This window comes from Salmo trutta, chromosome 32, assembly GCF_901001165.1.
Source record: "Salmo trutta chromosome 32, fSalTru1.1, whole genome shotgun sequence".
Taxonomy (NCBI): Eukaryota; Metazoa; Chordata; class Actinopteri; order Salmoniformes; family Salmonidae; genus Salmo; species Salmo trutta.
The window spans coordinates 40041000-40057760 of record NC_042988.1 but is presented as its reverse complement, the minus strand read 5'-3'; the positions used below and the strand labels follow the sequence as shown (position 1 = coordinate 40057760).

At 42.6% G+C, this 16761-nt stretch overlaps 1 protein-coding gene across 1 annotated transcript in view; it reads right to left on the bottom strand.

The window, feature by feature from the left end:
* LOC115170515 (toll-like receptor 13) overlaps positions 1 to 16389 on the bottom strand; it is a 30609-nt gene extending 14220 nt beyond the window's left edge. Inside the window, exon 1 of the mRNA XM_029726728.1 lies at positions 16167 to 16389. Within this exon, the coding sequence (XP_029582588.1) occupies positions 16167 to 16389 (223 nt within the window). The remainder of the gene's footprint in view (positions 1 to 16166) is intronic.
* Positions 16390 to 16761: the final 372 nt, after the last annotated feature.

The window sequence follows — 16761 nt, the reverse complement described above, 5'->3', positions numbered from 1 at the left end:
TCTGTCACTGCTCATCCATATATTTTATACTTATATATTCTCATCCCATTCCTTTACTAGATTGGGTGTATAAGGTTTTGTTGTGGAATGTGTTAGATATTAGGTTTTGTTGTGGAATTGTTAGATATTACCTGTTAGATACTGCTGCATTGTCAGATCTAGAAGCATAAGCATTTCATAACACTCGCAATAACATCTGCTAATCATGTGTATGTGACCAGTAGAATTTGATTTGATTTGTTAACTGCTTCATGGTCATTGGTCATTCATGTATTGTCTTCCACAGCAGCATTCAGATAGTTGGTATCTGAAATAAAACAGAAATTGGCAAATTCAAACCCTATTTCAGTTACTCATAGCAACAAATATACAAGCAAAAATATATGTTAGCGATTAGGTGTTGAAAAATACAAACAAGATATGATCAAATTTGGCAAAGAAAAAAAAATTGTAGGCTTTTTTCCAAGTCATTTAAATAGGATTATAAATAATTGGAATTCGAAAAAATTGGATTTTACCTCAGTAAATTTAATAGGATTATTTCTAAGCAATTTAAATAGGAATATATATACATATAAGTAGTTGAAGATTAACCAGAAAAAGTACAGAGCATTTAAAAGGATTTCATCAGAATTGTCTAAACAAACCAGGGACATATAACATTTTATTTAAAAACAGAAACAGAAGGCAGTTACCATATTTTAGAACTAAATGAGTTGCTAGTTGTTTAACTAAATATGTTGCTTGAGTGTAGCCTGTATATAGTGTCTTACACATTTTTTAACTCATGGGCGTGGGAAGGTGTCTCCCTTTCAGGCCAATAAAGTAATTTATTAATTTATTAATGCACAATATTTGTGAGTTGGAGCGAACCTAGTTGTATTATTTGGTAATTGTTTATGCTCTTGAAAAAGGCATCCAGCTGAAATGTTGGAAACTGGTGTAACGATCGTCGTGCATGAAGGAAGAAGTGGACCAAGGCGCAGCTGGGAGCGAACACATGTTATTTATTTCAGACTGAAATAACACGGTCAAAACAGAGAATAAACGTATCACTACTGCTCAAACAAAAAGAGACAACAACCCACAAACATCGTGGGGGGAAAAGGAACTTAAATATGATTCCCCAATCAGAGGCAACTAGCGACAGCTGTCTCTGATTGGGAATCAACAGAACCCAACATAGAATTACGCCCCAAAGCAAGGCTATACCAAAAACATAGAAAAATAAACTATAGAAATGCCACACCCTGACCAAAATAGAAGAGTTCACCTGGTCAGGGCGTGACAGTACCCCCCTCCAACGGTGCGTACTCCCGGCGCACCAACCTAAAGTCTATTAGGGGGGGGACCCGGGTGGGCGCCTCACCCTCGGTGGAGGCTCTGGCCCCGGGCGTGTTTCTCCCCCTGCCTCCACCCTAGCCCTACCCCTCTGGCCCGGACTGGACCACGGTGGAGCGGTATGCTCAGGCTCCGGAGCGGAGCCGCCGACCGGAACAGGACTGGTCACCGGTGGACCGGACACAGGCCGTGCCGGACTGTGGACACGCGTCGTGGGCCTGGTGCGGGGAACAGGGACGGGCCGGACAGGACCGGGAACACGCACCACCAACCTGGTGCAGGGAGCAGGGACGGGCCGGACTGGCCTGGGGACACGCACCACCAACCTGGTGCGGGGAGCAGGGACGGGCCGGACTGGACTGGGGACACGCACCACCGGCTTGGTGCGGGGAGCAGGGACGGGCCGGACTGGACTGGGGACACGCACCACTAACCTGGTGCGGGGAGCAGGAATGGGCCGGACAGGACTGGGGACACGCACCACTAACCTGGTGCGGGGAGCCGGGACGGGCCGGACTGGACTGGGGACACGCACCACTGGCCTGGTGCCGGGAGCAGGGACGGGCCGGACTGGACTGGGGACACGCACCACTAACCTGGTGCGGCAAGCAGGGACGGGCCGGACAGGACTGGGGACACGCACCACTAACCTGGTGCGGGGAGCAGGGACGGGCCGGGCCGGACTGGGGACACGCACCACTAACCTGGTGCGGGGAGCAAGGACGGGCCGGACAGGACTGGGGACACGCACCACTAACCTGGTGCGGGGAGCAGGGACGGGCCGGACAGGACTGGGGACACGCACCACTAACCTGGTGCGGGGAGCAGGGACGGGCCAGACAGGACTGTGAACACGTACTGGTGACCTGAAGCGTGGAGCCGGTTTAGCCACTCGTCCTGGCTGGATGCCCATCCTAGCACGGCATGTGCTGGGCATGTCCACCGGACGCACCGGGCTGTGCGGGCGCACTGGCGACACAGCGCGCAACTCCGCATACCATGGCTCCTCCTCCAGATCTTCCCTCTGCAGGTCCTCAATCAACTGCCTCATCATCTTCGTCTCTTCCTCCGCCGTCATCCCCCACGAGAGCAGTGGTCTGGGCTCTTCCTCTGCCCTTCCGGACCACCCCATTAGCCCCCCCAAAAAAAATTCTTGGGGCTGTTTTCCGGGCCTCCTCGACCGCCGCCTGCGACTCCGTCTACCGGCTGGCTTTTCCTCCTCGACCTGGGAATCCGTCCGCCAGGGTCCTTTCCCCGACATGATCTCCTCCCAGGTCCAGAACTCCTTCCCCTCGCGAGCCCATCTCTCGCGCTCCTTTTCCTCCCGCTGCTTGGTCCTGGTTTGGTGGGTTGTTCTGTAACGATCGTCGTGCATGAAGGAAGAAGTGGACCAAGGCGCAGCTGGGAGCGAACACATGTTATTTATTTCAGACTGAAATAACACGGTCAAAACAGAGAATAAACGTATCGCTACTGCTCAAACAAAAAGAGACAACAACCCACAAACATCGTGGGGGGAAAAGGAACTTAAATATGATTCCCCAATCAGAGGCAACTAGCGACAGCTGTCTCTGATTGGGAATCAACAGAACCCAACATAGAATTACGCCCCAAAGCAAGGCTATACCAAAAACATAGAAAAATAAACTATAGAAATGCCACACCCTGACCAAAATAGAAGAGTTCACCTGGTCAGGGCGTGACAACTGGCTTCTGTTTCTGTTTTGAAGTTAAAGGCTCTATGTCCCTGTTTTAGCATTACTTGCTACATAAGACCGAATCGAGCCGGTCGGTCACATATGTTGAGGTGTTGAACTTGTGGTACAAAATGTCTACCTGTATTTGAGATTCGTTTAGACAATTCTGATGAAGTCCTTGTAAATGCTTTATCTGGAGTGTCTTTTTCTGATTAGTCTGAAATGACTTAGAAATAACCCTATTTCAACTACTTAGAAATATCCTATTTAAATTACATAGATTAACCCTATTTAAATTACTTAGAAATAATACTATTTAACATGTTTAGAAATATTCCTATTTAAATGACTTAGAAATAGTTGTATTTAAATCACTTAGAAATAATTAGAAATAAATTACTAAGAAACGATTCTATTTACATTTTTTTTACTTCCCAAACTTTTATCAGATCCTTTTTGTATTTTTCAACACCTAATCACTAACGCATATCTTTGCTTGTATGTGTGTTGCTAAGAGGAATTGAAATATAATGTGATTTTGCGAATTTCTTTTTTTTTTTTAGATAAAACTACTGTGTGCTGCTGTGAAAAACAATACATAAATGACCAACGACCATGAAGCAGTTATTAATGACAATACATGAATGACCACAAAGCAATTATTTTTATTTCAACATTGATCAAAGTGTTTTGTACATAAATGTAGTTGCTAGTTGTTTAACTAAATGTAGTTGCTAGTTGTATAACTAAACGTGTTGTTTTTTGTTTAAATAAATGTACTTGGTAGTTGTTTAACTAAAGTAGTTGCTAGTTGTTTAATGAAATCTAGTTGCTTTTTGTTTTATAACTAAATGTGTTGTTTTTTGTTTAGCAAAATGTGTTGCTAGTTGTTTAGCTAAATGTAGTTGCTAGTTGTTTAACTAAATATAGTTGCTAGTTGTTTAACTAAATATGTTGCAAGTTGTATAACAAAACGTGATGCTAGTTGTTTAACTAAATGTAATTTCTAGTTGTTTGACTAAATGCAGTTGCTAGTTGTTTAACTTAATATAGTTGCTTGGTTTACAACTAAATGTGTTGTTATTTGTTTAAATACATGTAGTTGCTAGTTGTTTAACTGAGGTAGTTGCTAGTTATTTAGTTACATCTAGTTGCTTTTTGTTTAACTAAATATGTTGCTAGTTGTTTAACTAAATGTGTTGCTAATTGTTTACCTAAATATGGTTGCTAGTTGTTTTACTAAATGCAGTTGCTAGTTGTTTAACTAAATGTGTTGCTAGTTGTTTAACTAAGTATGTTGCTAATTGTTTAATTGTTTGTTTAACTAAATATATGAAGCAGTCTTATGGCTAGGTTAACTATTTAACTAACTATGAAGAAGTCTAATGGCTAGGTTAACTATTTAACTAACTATGAAGCAGTCTTATGGCTAGGTTAACTATTTAACTAACTATGAAGCAGTCTTATGGCTAGGTTAACTATTTAACTAACTATGAAGCAGTCTTATGGCTAGGTTAACTATTTAACTAACTATGAAGCAGTCTTATGGCTAGGTTAACTATTTAATGAACTATGAAGCAGTCTTATGGCTAGGTTAACTATTTAACTAACTAGGAAGCAGTCTTATGGCTAGGTTAACTATTTAACTAACTAGGAAGCAGTCTTATGGCTAGGTTAACTATTTAACTAACTAGGAAGCAGTCTTATGGCTAGGTTAACTGTTTAATGAACTATGAAGCAGTCTTATGGCTAGGTTAACTATTTAACTAACTATGAAGCAGTCTTATGGCTAGGTTAACTATTTAACTAACTATGAAGCAGTCTTATGGCTAGGTTAACTATTTAACTAACTATGAAGCAGTCTTATGGCTAGGTTAACTATTTAATAAAATATGAAGCAGTCTTATGGCTAGGTTAACTATTTAACTAACTATGAAGCAGTCTTATGGCTAGGTTAACTATTTAATAAAATATGAAGCAGTCTTATGGCTAGGTTAACTATTTTACTAACTATGAAGCAGTCTTGGCTGGAGTCTTTGACAATTTTTAGGGCCTTCCTCTGACACCACCTGGTATAGAGGTTCTGGAAGGCAGGAAGCATGTCCCCAGTGATGTTCTGGGCCATACGCACTACCCACACTTGGCCGTATGCACTACCCTCTGTAGCGCCTTGCGGTCAGATGCAGTGATGCAGCCAGACAAGATGCACTCAATGGTGCAGCTGTAGAACCTTTTTGAGCATCTGAGGGCCCATGCCAATTTTTTTCAGCCTCCTGAGGGGGATGAGGCATTGTCGTACCCTCTTATCAACTTTTTGGTGTGTTTGGACCATGATAGATCTTTAGTGATGTGCACACTTAAGAACTTGAAGCTCTCGACCCGCACCACTACAACCCTGTCAATGTGAATGTTTCCTGTAGCCCACGATCAGCTCCTTTGTCTTGCTGGGACGGTCTCAGCAGAAGTTAGGCTTTCCTAATATGGACACCGTACCAAAATCGTACAGTAACAACTAAAGTCCTAGCAGATAATATTCATATGTGCCTGGGGCGACCCCAAACACTTAACACAGTGAGCGTTACCAATGGCACCCTATTCCCTATATAGTGCACTACTTTTGACCAGGGCCAATAGGGCAATTTGGGATGCATACACCAAGATAATTTCAAGTCTCCAAAGGATTTAATCTGATGATGCAATTAATTGGTTGGTTAAATGTCTGCTCCTGGGATTAAAGGGAAATTAAAGCCATGCCAGAGACAAGCAGGCAGATTTCCCAAGATGCCTCTCTACTCTCTGTTCATCTCATATTCATATTCACCAGACACCCCTATCTTCCCCTGGAATATTCCACATGTCCTTTCTCTGTTTTCTTCTGACAGGGTTGGACCTTGGCCCAAAACAGCACACTGTAAAGCAGCATATCAAAGCTTACGTTCTGTTGCATTTTGTATCTCAAGATGTAGCTCTTGTTGGTTGTTGTTCTTTCTGTTGTTGTTGTCGAAGTGATATGTATCCACGGCAATGAGCTTCCAAACATGTTGACAGGGGTCTCCAAATAGAACCATGTGTACAGAGATCTGATCACAATCACAACTCCTCCTCACCTCTGGGACTGTGTTCCATCACACTCTGGATTGACCAAAGTTCATAATAAGACAAATTAATTCAACCCTTTTGCCACCCTTTGTATAGCATGATAATTGGTAATGAAGGATTTATGAAGCATCTATACAGCCCTTAAGTAAGCATTTCACTGTAAGGTCTACCTGTTGTATTCGGCGCATGTGACAAATATGATTTTTGATTTGATTTGATATAAAGCTTCATGAGCCTTAAATGTTATGTTTTCTCATTCTTAGATTGTGACCATAATGAATATATTCTTAAAATTAAAAAACTTCTTCAGGATTGGTGGGTCCCCTGTGGGACGGTTGAGCTAACGTAGGCTAATGTGATTAGCATGAGGTTGTAAGTAACAAGAACGTTTCCCAGGACATAGACAAATATTACATTGGCAGAAAGCTTAAATTCTTGTTAATCTAAATGCACTGTCCAATTTACAGTAGCTATTACAGTGAGGGAATACCATTACATTTACATTTACGTCATTTAGCAGACGCTCTTATCCAGAGCGACTTACAAGTTGGTGTATTCACCATGCTATTGTTTGAGGAGAGTGCACAGTTTGAACATGACAAGTTATTAATAAACAAATTAGTCACATTTTTGCAGTCTTGACACAAAAGCTTGAGCCAAAATGCAATGGTTCATTGGATCAGTCTAAAACTTTGCACATACACTGCTGCCATCTAGTGGCCAAATTCAAAATTTCACCTGGGCTGGAATAATACATTATGGCCTTTCTCTTGCATTTCAATAATGATGGTACAAAGAAAATACAAAAAAAGTTTGGTTTTTTTCTTTGTATTATCTTTTACCAGATCGAATGTGTTATATTCTCATACATTCCTTTCACATTTCCACAAACTTCGAAGTGATTCCGTTCAAATGATACCAAGAATATGCATATCCTTGCTTCAGGGCCTGAGCTACAGGCAGTTAGATTTTGTTTTGTCGTTTTAGGCAAAAATTGAAAAAGAAGGGCCGATCCTTAAGAGGTTTTTAACAGATCAATATTATTAACAGATTTATATCATTAACAGATCTATATCATTAACAGATCAATATCATATCTATATCATTAACATACCTATATCACTAACATATCTATATAATTAACATATCTATATCATTAACAGATCTATATAATTAACAGATCTATATCATTAATAGATCTATATCATTAATAGATCTACACTACCAATCAAAAGTTTTAGAACACCTACTCATTCAAGGGTTGTTCTTTATTTTTACTATTTTCTACATTGTAGAATAATAGTGAAGACATCAAAACTATGAAACAACACATATAGTAACCAAAAAATATTTGAGTTTCTTCAAATAGCCACCCTTTGCCTTGATGACAGCATTGCAAACACGAAATGTGATGCAGCCTGGATTTGAACCAGGTACTGCAGTGACAGCCCTTGCACTGAGATGCAGTGTCTTAGATCACTGCGCCACTCAGGAGACCAGGAATCATGCTTTAGTTCAGTGGGATAAGACTGTCTGGATAGGAATCATCCTTTAGTTTAGTTCAGTGGGATAAGACAGTCATGGATAGGAATCATCCTTTAGTTTAGTTCAGTGGGATAAGACTGTCTGGATAGGAATCATCCTTTAGTTTAGTTCAGTGGGATAAGACTGTCTGGATAGGAATCATACTTTAGTTTAGTTCAGTGGGATAAGACTGTCTGGATAGGAATCATACTTTAAGCTCCATCTATCTAATCTCTTTGTCACAGGAGAGTTGTTGTATCTAGGTCACGGTGATCACAGATACAGTAGAAAAGACCTTCTCCTGTCTTCTGTAGATTTTTCCTCCCATTCGTCGAGGCCCATGTTACCTGTCTGTGAGTTGTTTGGTGTTGATGGTGTTGATGTGTTGACTTCCCTAGTTTCACATTTTGAGAAGGAGCCATCTAAGCCCGTTGAGAATCCTTAAGAGTCGATTGACGCCACCTGTCAAAATCTGTCTGTTTAAAGGTGCTACACATATTTCTCCGAATTTCTCCCCGATGTGGAAGCTAGGTGAATTGAAACAGCACTAGGCTGCATTTAAAATAAATCTCCCTCTCCCCCGCATCCCATTTCCCCTTAACATGGCACACACTCATGCCTGAGCCTTTTACTTTCGGCTTTGGTCCACCAGCTTCAAACAGCTGAAAAAACTATATTTTATGTTATTGAAAATATATTTCAAAGCAGTTTAGATGGTACAATGATTCCCTACTCTATTCACTGCTTTTTTTCTCACAGAAATTGAAGTTGAGTGAAACAGTGTAGGAAATGAGAGATTTCTAAATTGGCAGCTTGACCTGATTTCCGCTAGATAACACAGCCACAAAGTCAAACAGATTTCCGGTTTAGACAACAGATGCTACGCCAGCGGGAGAAATCAATAGACCAATATCACAGCCAATCACAACACTATCATTCAATTGTTACAGCAGGTATATCATGGATTTTCTGAAGTTACAATACAAAAAATCCCCCAAAATCTAATGTGTATCACCTTTACTAATCTTTTTTAGTATGGGCTTCGTCTCAATCCACCACACCCCCCGTCGGCCTTCCGCATCAGCGGTGGAAAGTGACAGAGCTATAGCCCTGTTGGTCAGACCAAGAGACAGGCCGAAAATCTGTCTTCTCACACAAGCGTCTGTAGCGTCCGAACAGTTTGGCCTACAAACTAATATGCTGCCACTTTGGAAAGGGAAGACTCTCACCAACTAGATGTTGTCCGTTTTTGCTCTACGACCCTCACAAGTGTCACGGGACTCATCTGAAGGTAAACCGTTAACAAAATGTTTTATATTTCCTGAGCTTCCTTACATCTCCTAGATATGGGACAGACACTTCAAAACCTTATTCCTTCTGATGTCTTCTCTTCCCGCCAGTTTGAGACCATGTCAGGGTACAGGGCAGCACGGAAACCAGATTTGATGAAGCTAACTTGGTGACAACCATCAGTCATTATACAGGACAGGGCAGGGTCAGTTTGGCTGACACATCACGTTGGCATGCACACACACACACACACACACACACACACACACACACACACACACACACACACACACACACACACACACACACACACACACACACACACTCACTCACACACACACTGACCCATGGCCCTGGGGAGGACAGGCACCGTGAAAGCCCATATTGGAGTCAGTGGCGCTAGGAAAAGTAGCTGCCACGCTAATTCAACGATCTATAATACAAATCTGACTCTAAAAGTGTCTGTATTAGTCTGTGTGGTAGATGGGCATAGAGACTGGCTATATGACCTCTGAACTGAGTTGAAGCTAATTATCACATTGTAATAGGAACACTCCAGGTCATACACTCAAAAAATACACAAACCTGACTAACTTTATACGGTGTTGTTTCCTTTATACTGTCTTGTTTCCCTCCACAAGAATGCACCGAGCGAGAAAGAGAGACTTCACTAGTGCCAAACCCGACCCAACCAATTCATGAGAGGAGTGGTACGTTCCTCTGTGGGTCTGTCTGTAGTTGTACGTTCCTCTGTGCGTCTGTAGTTGTACGTTCCTCTGTGGGTCTGTCTGTAGTGGTGCGTTCCTCTGTGGGTCTGTCTGTAGTGGTACGTTCCTCTGTGGGTCTGTCTGTAGTGGTACGTTCCTCTGTGGGTCTGTCTGTAGTTCTACGTTCCTCTGTGGGTCTGTAGTGGTACGTTCCTCTGTGGGTCTGTCTGTAGTGGTACGTTCCTCTATGGGTCTGTCTGTAGTGGTACGTTCCTCTGTGGGTCTGTAGTGGTAAGTTCCTCTGTGGATCTGTAGTGGTACATTCCTCTGTGGGTCTGTAGTGGTACGTTCCTCTGTGGGTCTGTAGTGGTATGTTCCTCTGTGGGTCTGTAGTGGTATGTTCCTCTGTGGGTCTGTAGTGGTACGTTCCTCTGTGGGTCTGTCTGTAGTGGTACGTTCCTCTGTGGGTCCGTAGTGGTACGTTCCTCTGTGGGTCTGTCTGTAGTGGTACGTTCCTCTGTGGGTCTGTCTGTAGTGGTACGTTCCTCTGTGGGTCTGTAGTGGTAAGTTCCTCTGTGGGTCTGTAGTGGTACATTCCTCTGTGGGTCTGTAGTGGTACGTTCCTCTGTGGGTCTGTAGTGGTATGTTCCTCTGTGGGTCTGTAGTGGTATGTTCCTCTGTGGGTCTGTAGTGGTACGTTCCTCTGTGGGTCTGTCTGTAGTGGTACGTTCCTCTGTGGGTCCGTAGTGGTACGTTCCTCTGTGGGTCTGTCTGTAGTGGTACGTTCCTCTGTGGGTCTGTCTGTAGTGGTACGTTCCTCTGTGGGTCTGTAGTGGTATGTTCCTCTGTGGGTCTGTAGTGGTATATTCCTCTGTGGGTCTGTAGTGGTACGTTCCTCTGTGGGTCTGTAGTGGTATGTTCCTCTGTGGGTCTGTAGTGGTACGTTCCCCTGTGGGTCTGTCTGTAGTGGTACGTTCCTCTGTGGGTCCGTAGTGGTACGTTCCTCTGTGGGTCTGTCTGTAGTGGTACGTTCCTCTGTGGGTCTGTCTGTAGTGGTACGTTCCTCTGTGGGTCTGTAGTGGTATGTTCCTCTGTGGGTCTGTAGTGGTATATTCCTCTGTGGGTCTGTAGTGGTACGTTCCTCTGTGGGTCTGTAGTGGTATGTTCCTCTGTGGGTCTGTCTGTAGTGGTACGTTCCTCTGTGGGTCTGTAGTGGTACGTTCCTCTGTGGGTCTGTAGTGGTACTTTCCTCTGTGGGTCTGTAGTGGTACGTTCCTCTGTGGGTCTGTAGTGGTACGTTCCTCTGTGGGTCTGTAGTGGTACGTTTCTCTGTGGGTCTGTAGTGGTATGTTCCTCTGTGGGTCTGTCTGTAGTGGTGCGTTCCTCTGTGGTTCTGTCTGTAGTGGTACGTTCCTCTGTGGGTCTGTCTGTAGTGGTACGTTCCTCTGTGGGTCTGTAGTGGTACGTTCCTCTGTGGGTCTGCTGTGGATTTATTTATTTATTTCACCTTTATTTAACCAGGTAGGACAGTTGAGAACAAGTTCTCATTTGCAACTGCAACCTGGCCAAGATAAAGCGTAGCAATTCGACACATACAACAACACAGAGTTACACATGGAATAAACAAACATACAGTCAAAAATACAGTAGAACAAAAGAAAACAAAAAGTCTAAATACAGTCAGTGCAAATGAGGTAAGTTAAGGCAATAAATAGGATATGGTGGCGAAGTAATTACAAAATAGCAATTAAACACTGGAATGGTAGATGTGCAGAAGATGAATGTGCAAGTAGAGATAGTGGGGTGCAAAGGAGCAAGATAAATAAATAAATACAGTATGGGGATGAGGTAGGTAGATAGATGGGCTGTTTACAGATGGGCTATGTACAGGTGCAGTGATCTGTGAGCTGCTCTGACAGCTGGTGCTTAAAGGATCAGTGCATCTCGAGGCTTGACTCCAGCTGGGTGTCCTGGAGAACCCAGCAACAGCCCAATCACCAGAGGAGGCTGTAAACCATGTTTTTGATGTACCTGCAGTTCCAGCCATTACTTTGTGCTCCTCCTCCAAATAAAAGTGCCACCAGCCACCACTGACAATCCCACATCCATTTTTACCAGACACACAGAGAGAGGGAGAGAAAGAGAGAGAGAGAGAGAGAGAGAGAGAGAGAGAGAGAGAGAGAGAGAGATTGTCAAACACCATGTGGCAAAATACAAACAGTTGGTCTATTGTTGTGTGGGATGTGTGAGGTTCTGTGCCTGCATGATGTTTGTGTTTCTCTGTTCCTGCATGTGCATGTATGAGTATCTCTGTTACTCTCCGAGGGCAGAGTTTTATGTGCTGTTGAGATCAGATTTATGACACTGTAACCATGGGAAATAGAGGGCAGGGGTAGGAATGTGTAAGTGACATAACACCTTGCTGTAGCCTTCTAGAATGCTCCCACCACACTTTCTAGTTGTCTCACGTAGCAACATTTGAAAGTGTTTTTTACAATGGATAAATGTAGAGACTCAGAGCTAGAAAATGGTATATCACACACTGCAGTTGAGGAACAATGGGAAAGTATTTCTGCTTTGAAAGTTGATAAACTTGTAACCGCACTTTTGAGAAAATGATCCTTGAATGTTTTGGGACCTACTGGAGAGCTCTTCATTGTCTACACCCATTCAGCATCGTTCACGCCTTCTTAAGCTTTAGCCTCACCCATGTTTTTAACCTCTACGGGCCACGGGGGCAGTATTGAGAATTTTGAAAAAAATATGTGCCCATTTTTAACTGCCTCCTACACCAACTCAGAAGCTAGGATATGCATATTATTAACACATTCGGATAGAAAACACTCTGAATTTTCTAAAACAGTTTGAATGGTGTCTGTAAGTATAACAAAACTCATATTGCAGGCAAAAACCTGTGAAAAATAGATTTAAAAAAAATGAGAATTTTGTGACTGTACTATTTAGTGTCATTGTTTTAAAGATACCACAGTGAGAAAGGATTCAGTTCGCAACTCCTACTGCTTCCACTAGATGTCAACGATCTTTAGAAAGTTGTTTGAAGCATCTGTGATGAATACAGACCGAATTAGAATGCTTACAAGTTGACACGTCATCACTTCATTTTTTGCGCCTGCGCATGAATCTGAGAAGAGTGTCTTTGTCATAATCGTTTATTCTAGACACTTGATAGGTTGTGTGAAAATATTACTGATGTTTACTGATGTTTCACGTTAAAAATGGACCAAAAGATTAATGCTGAACAACGTTTGACATGTTTGAACAAACATAAATAGATTATTTACTAGGTTTTTTTTAGCTTTTCGGCGTGACTTTACACTGCCCACCTCATTTTGTGGGAGCCTACTGAACGCTAACTATTTGGACATAAATTATGAACTTTATCAAAAGAAACCACATTTGTTCTGGACCTGGGATCGCTGGCAGCGCCTTCTGATGGAGATAATCAAAGGTAAGGGGATATTTAGAATGTTATTATCGATATTAGATGATGCTAATGCTAACGGTATAGCTTAGCTTAGCTTATAGCTTAGCTTATGTTGTTAGCATAGTACCCAGTTTATAGCAAAATGTGATTTCCCAGTAAAGTTATTTTGAGATCTGGCCATTCGGTAGCAATTACGAGATGATAATATATTATTCTTTGAATGACAATATTATAATTTACCAATGTTTTCGAATAGTAATTCCGTGATTTGTAATGCTGGATTCACTGGGAGCATTCGAGCCGAAAAAAATTCTGAATTTCACCGTGACTGTAAATGCTGTTTTTGGATATAAATAGGAACTTGATGGAACTAAAAATGCATGTATTGTCTAACATAATGTCCTATGAGTGTCATCTGATGCAGATTGTCAAAGGTAAGTGCATAATTCTAGCTAGTTTTCTGTCTGTTGATGCCCTTCTTTGAATTGGCTAAACATTACATGCAGCTATTGTCAATGTACTCTCCTCACATAACCTAACTTTATGCATTCTCCGTAAAGCCTCTGAAAATCGGACAGCGTGGTTAGATTTAGGAGATATATCTTTCAAATGGAGGAAAATAGTTGATTATTTGATTATTTGAAATGATTACTCTTGCAGTTTTGAATTCCCTGCCATGGTCACATGACAATGAATCCCAATACCGGGATAAGATCCTGCCCCCTGGCCTCAACAGAATTCACGTGAGGCCATGTGGTAAACACATCCTATATTAAATCAAATCTACGTTTATTTGTCACATGCACAGGATACAAAAGGTGTAAACGGTACAGTGAAGTAGTTACTTGCATAGTAACAACAACATTTTACATTTACATTTTAGTCATTTAGCAGACACTCTTATCCAGAGCGACTTACAGTAGTGAATGCATACATTTCATACATTTTTTTCTGTGCTGGCCCCCCGTGGGAATCAAACCCACAACCCTGGTGTTGCAAACACCATGCTCTACCAACTGAGCTACAGGGAAGGCCAACAACAAAAACAGAAAGTGCCCAGATACAAATATTTAATAAATATTTCATCTTTATTAGATGACTCTTACCCGACACACTTGTCTAAATTGATGTGTCATATGAAGGAAATGCTACAACCAACCTCCAGCCAACTCCTGCTAAGTGGATGGTTCACTATTGTCTAGACATGTACACATGAAACACAATAGATGGCCGTAATCACAGCTCACGTTATAGACAGGAGCATGCTTCATGGCAGACCAGACCAATCCAAACTCATCTCCCGGCAACCTCCAGACGAGCTTCAATTCCATACAACTCTCCTTCCGTGGCCTCCAACTGCTCTTAAATGCAAGTGAAACTAAATGCATGCTCTTCAACCGATCGCTGCCCGCACCTGCCCACCCGTCCAGCATCACTACTCTGGACGGTTCTGACTTAGAATATGTGGACAACTATAAATACCTAGGTGTCTGGTTAGACTGTAAACTCTCCTTCCAGATTCATATTAAGCATCTCCAATCCAAAATTAAATCTAGAATCGGCTTTCTATTTCGCAACCAAGCCTCCTTCACTCATGCTGCCAAACATACCCTCGTAAAACTGACCATTCTACTGATCCTCGACTTCGGCGATGTAATTTATAAAATAGCCTCCAACACTCTACTCAACAAATTGGATGCAGTCTATCACAGTGCCATCCGTTTTGTCACCAAAGCCCCATATACTACCCACCACTGCGACCTGTACGCTCTCGATGGCTGGTCCTCGCTTCATACTCGTCGCCAAACCCACTGGTTCCAGGTCATTTAAAAGTCTCTGCTAGGTAAAGCCAAGCCTTATCTCAGCTCACTGGTCACCATAGCAGCACCCACCCGTAGCACGCGCTCCAGCAGGTATATCTCACTGGTCACCCCCAAAGCCAATTCTTCCTTTGGCCACCTCTCCTTCCAGTTCTCTGCTGCCAATGACTGGAACAAACTGCAAAAATCAGCTGGAGACTCTTATCTCCCTCACTAGCTCTAAGCACCAGCTGTCAGAGCAGCTCACAGATCATTGCACCTGTGCATAGCCCATCTGTAAATAGCCCATCCAACTTCCTCCTCCCCATACTGTATTTATTTATTTATCTTGCTCCTTTGCACCCCACTATCTCTACTTGCACATTCATCTTCTGCACATTCTACCATTCCAGTGTTTAATTGCGATTTTGTAATTATTTCACCACCATGGCCTATTTATTGCCTTACCTCCCTTATCTCACCTCATTTGCACCCGCTATATATATATATACTTTTTTTTCAACTGTATTATGGATTGTATGTTTGTTTATTCCATGTGTAACTCTGTGTTGTTGTATGTGTCACACTGCTATGCTTTATCTTGGCCAGGTCGCAGTTGCAAATGAGAACTTGTTCTCAACTAGCCTACCTGGTTAAATAAAGGTGAAATATATATATATATTTTTTTTTTTAAATGTCCAGCCCATTCATTATCTCAGCCAATCATGGCTAGCGGGAAGGTTCCTAACTTTTTCCATGGCTAAACCAACTAGGCTCGTAATTTAACAATTTTATTTGTATTTATGGATGAAATACCATTTTTTTATTAAGGCACATGAAAGTTCATATGTCCCGAAGACATTTCTGCCCCCCCAAAAAACGCATTTAGATAAAAAATGTTTTTAAAGACATTCAAATGCCACTCCTGTGGAGTTGTGGCATGCGCCATACGCCTCATTTCCTGAAACAAGTCACAAATGGCACCCTATTCAGTATATAGGGCAAGTCGAAAGTAGTGCACTACATTATTTATTGAATAGGTTGGGAATTAGGATCCACTACCTTACTCAATGGGTCTTGTGATGCCGTCTTGGATTGAGGTGGCATCGGCTGATAGGCTGATATATCTGCATTCCATCAATGGGTTGTCGCCATGCACACACAGCTAACAAACAAACACATTTATATGCCAAACCCAGGTCCATAGTTTAAAAGACCCCCTCTTCCTGACTTTAGGACTTCCTAGTTTCCAACACAGACATACCTGCAGTCAGCTTTGCCATGGTCTGGTCTGGTCTGCCCTGATCTGCCCTGATCTTGTCTGGTCTGCCCCTGAGCTTGTCTGGTCTGGTCTGCCCTGATCTGCCCTGATCTTGTCTGGTCTGGTCAAGCCCTGAGGGACGTGCTGATAACATATTGGTGATGTCAGGAGAGGGGAGTTCCAGAGGGCCAGAGTCCCCCAGCTCAACTTCAGACACTGTAAACATTCTGGGGTTATTTGTCACTAAACAGGTCATGGGTCTTAATATTTACTGCAGGACATGAAGGAAGGGGGTGGTGGTGGAGAGTGTGTGTGTGTGTGCGGGGGGGGGGGGGGTGCAGTGTGTGTGTGTGTAAATCTGAAGTGAATAACTCTCCCCCTCTCTCTCTGCTGCAGCAGTAGTAACAGTCAATAGCCCAAGCCAGATGACTGACAGTTGAATGGAACATTAGGAGACTTCAGAGCCCCTACTCCAGGAGACAGAACCGCCCTCCTCTCTTCTCTTCTTAGATTTGTTGCTATTTATTATTTTTTCATCCCAGGCGTCTGTCCTCCCGGAACAAACCCGGGCCTTTAGATGTTGCTGAACTATAGAGAG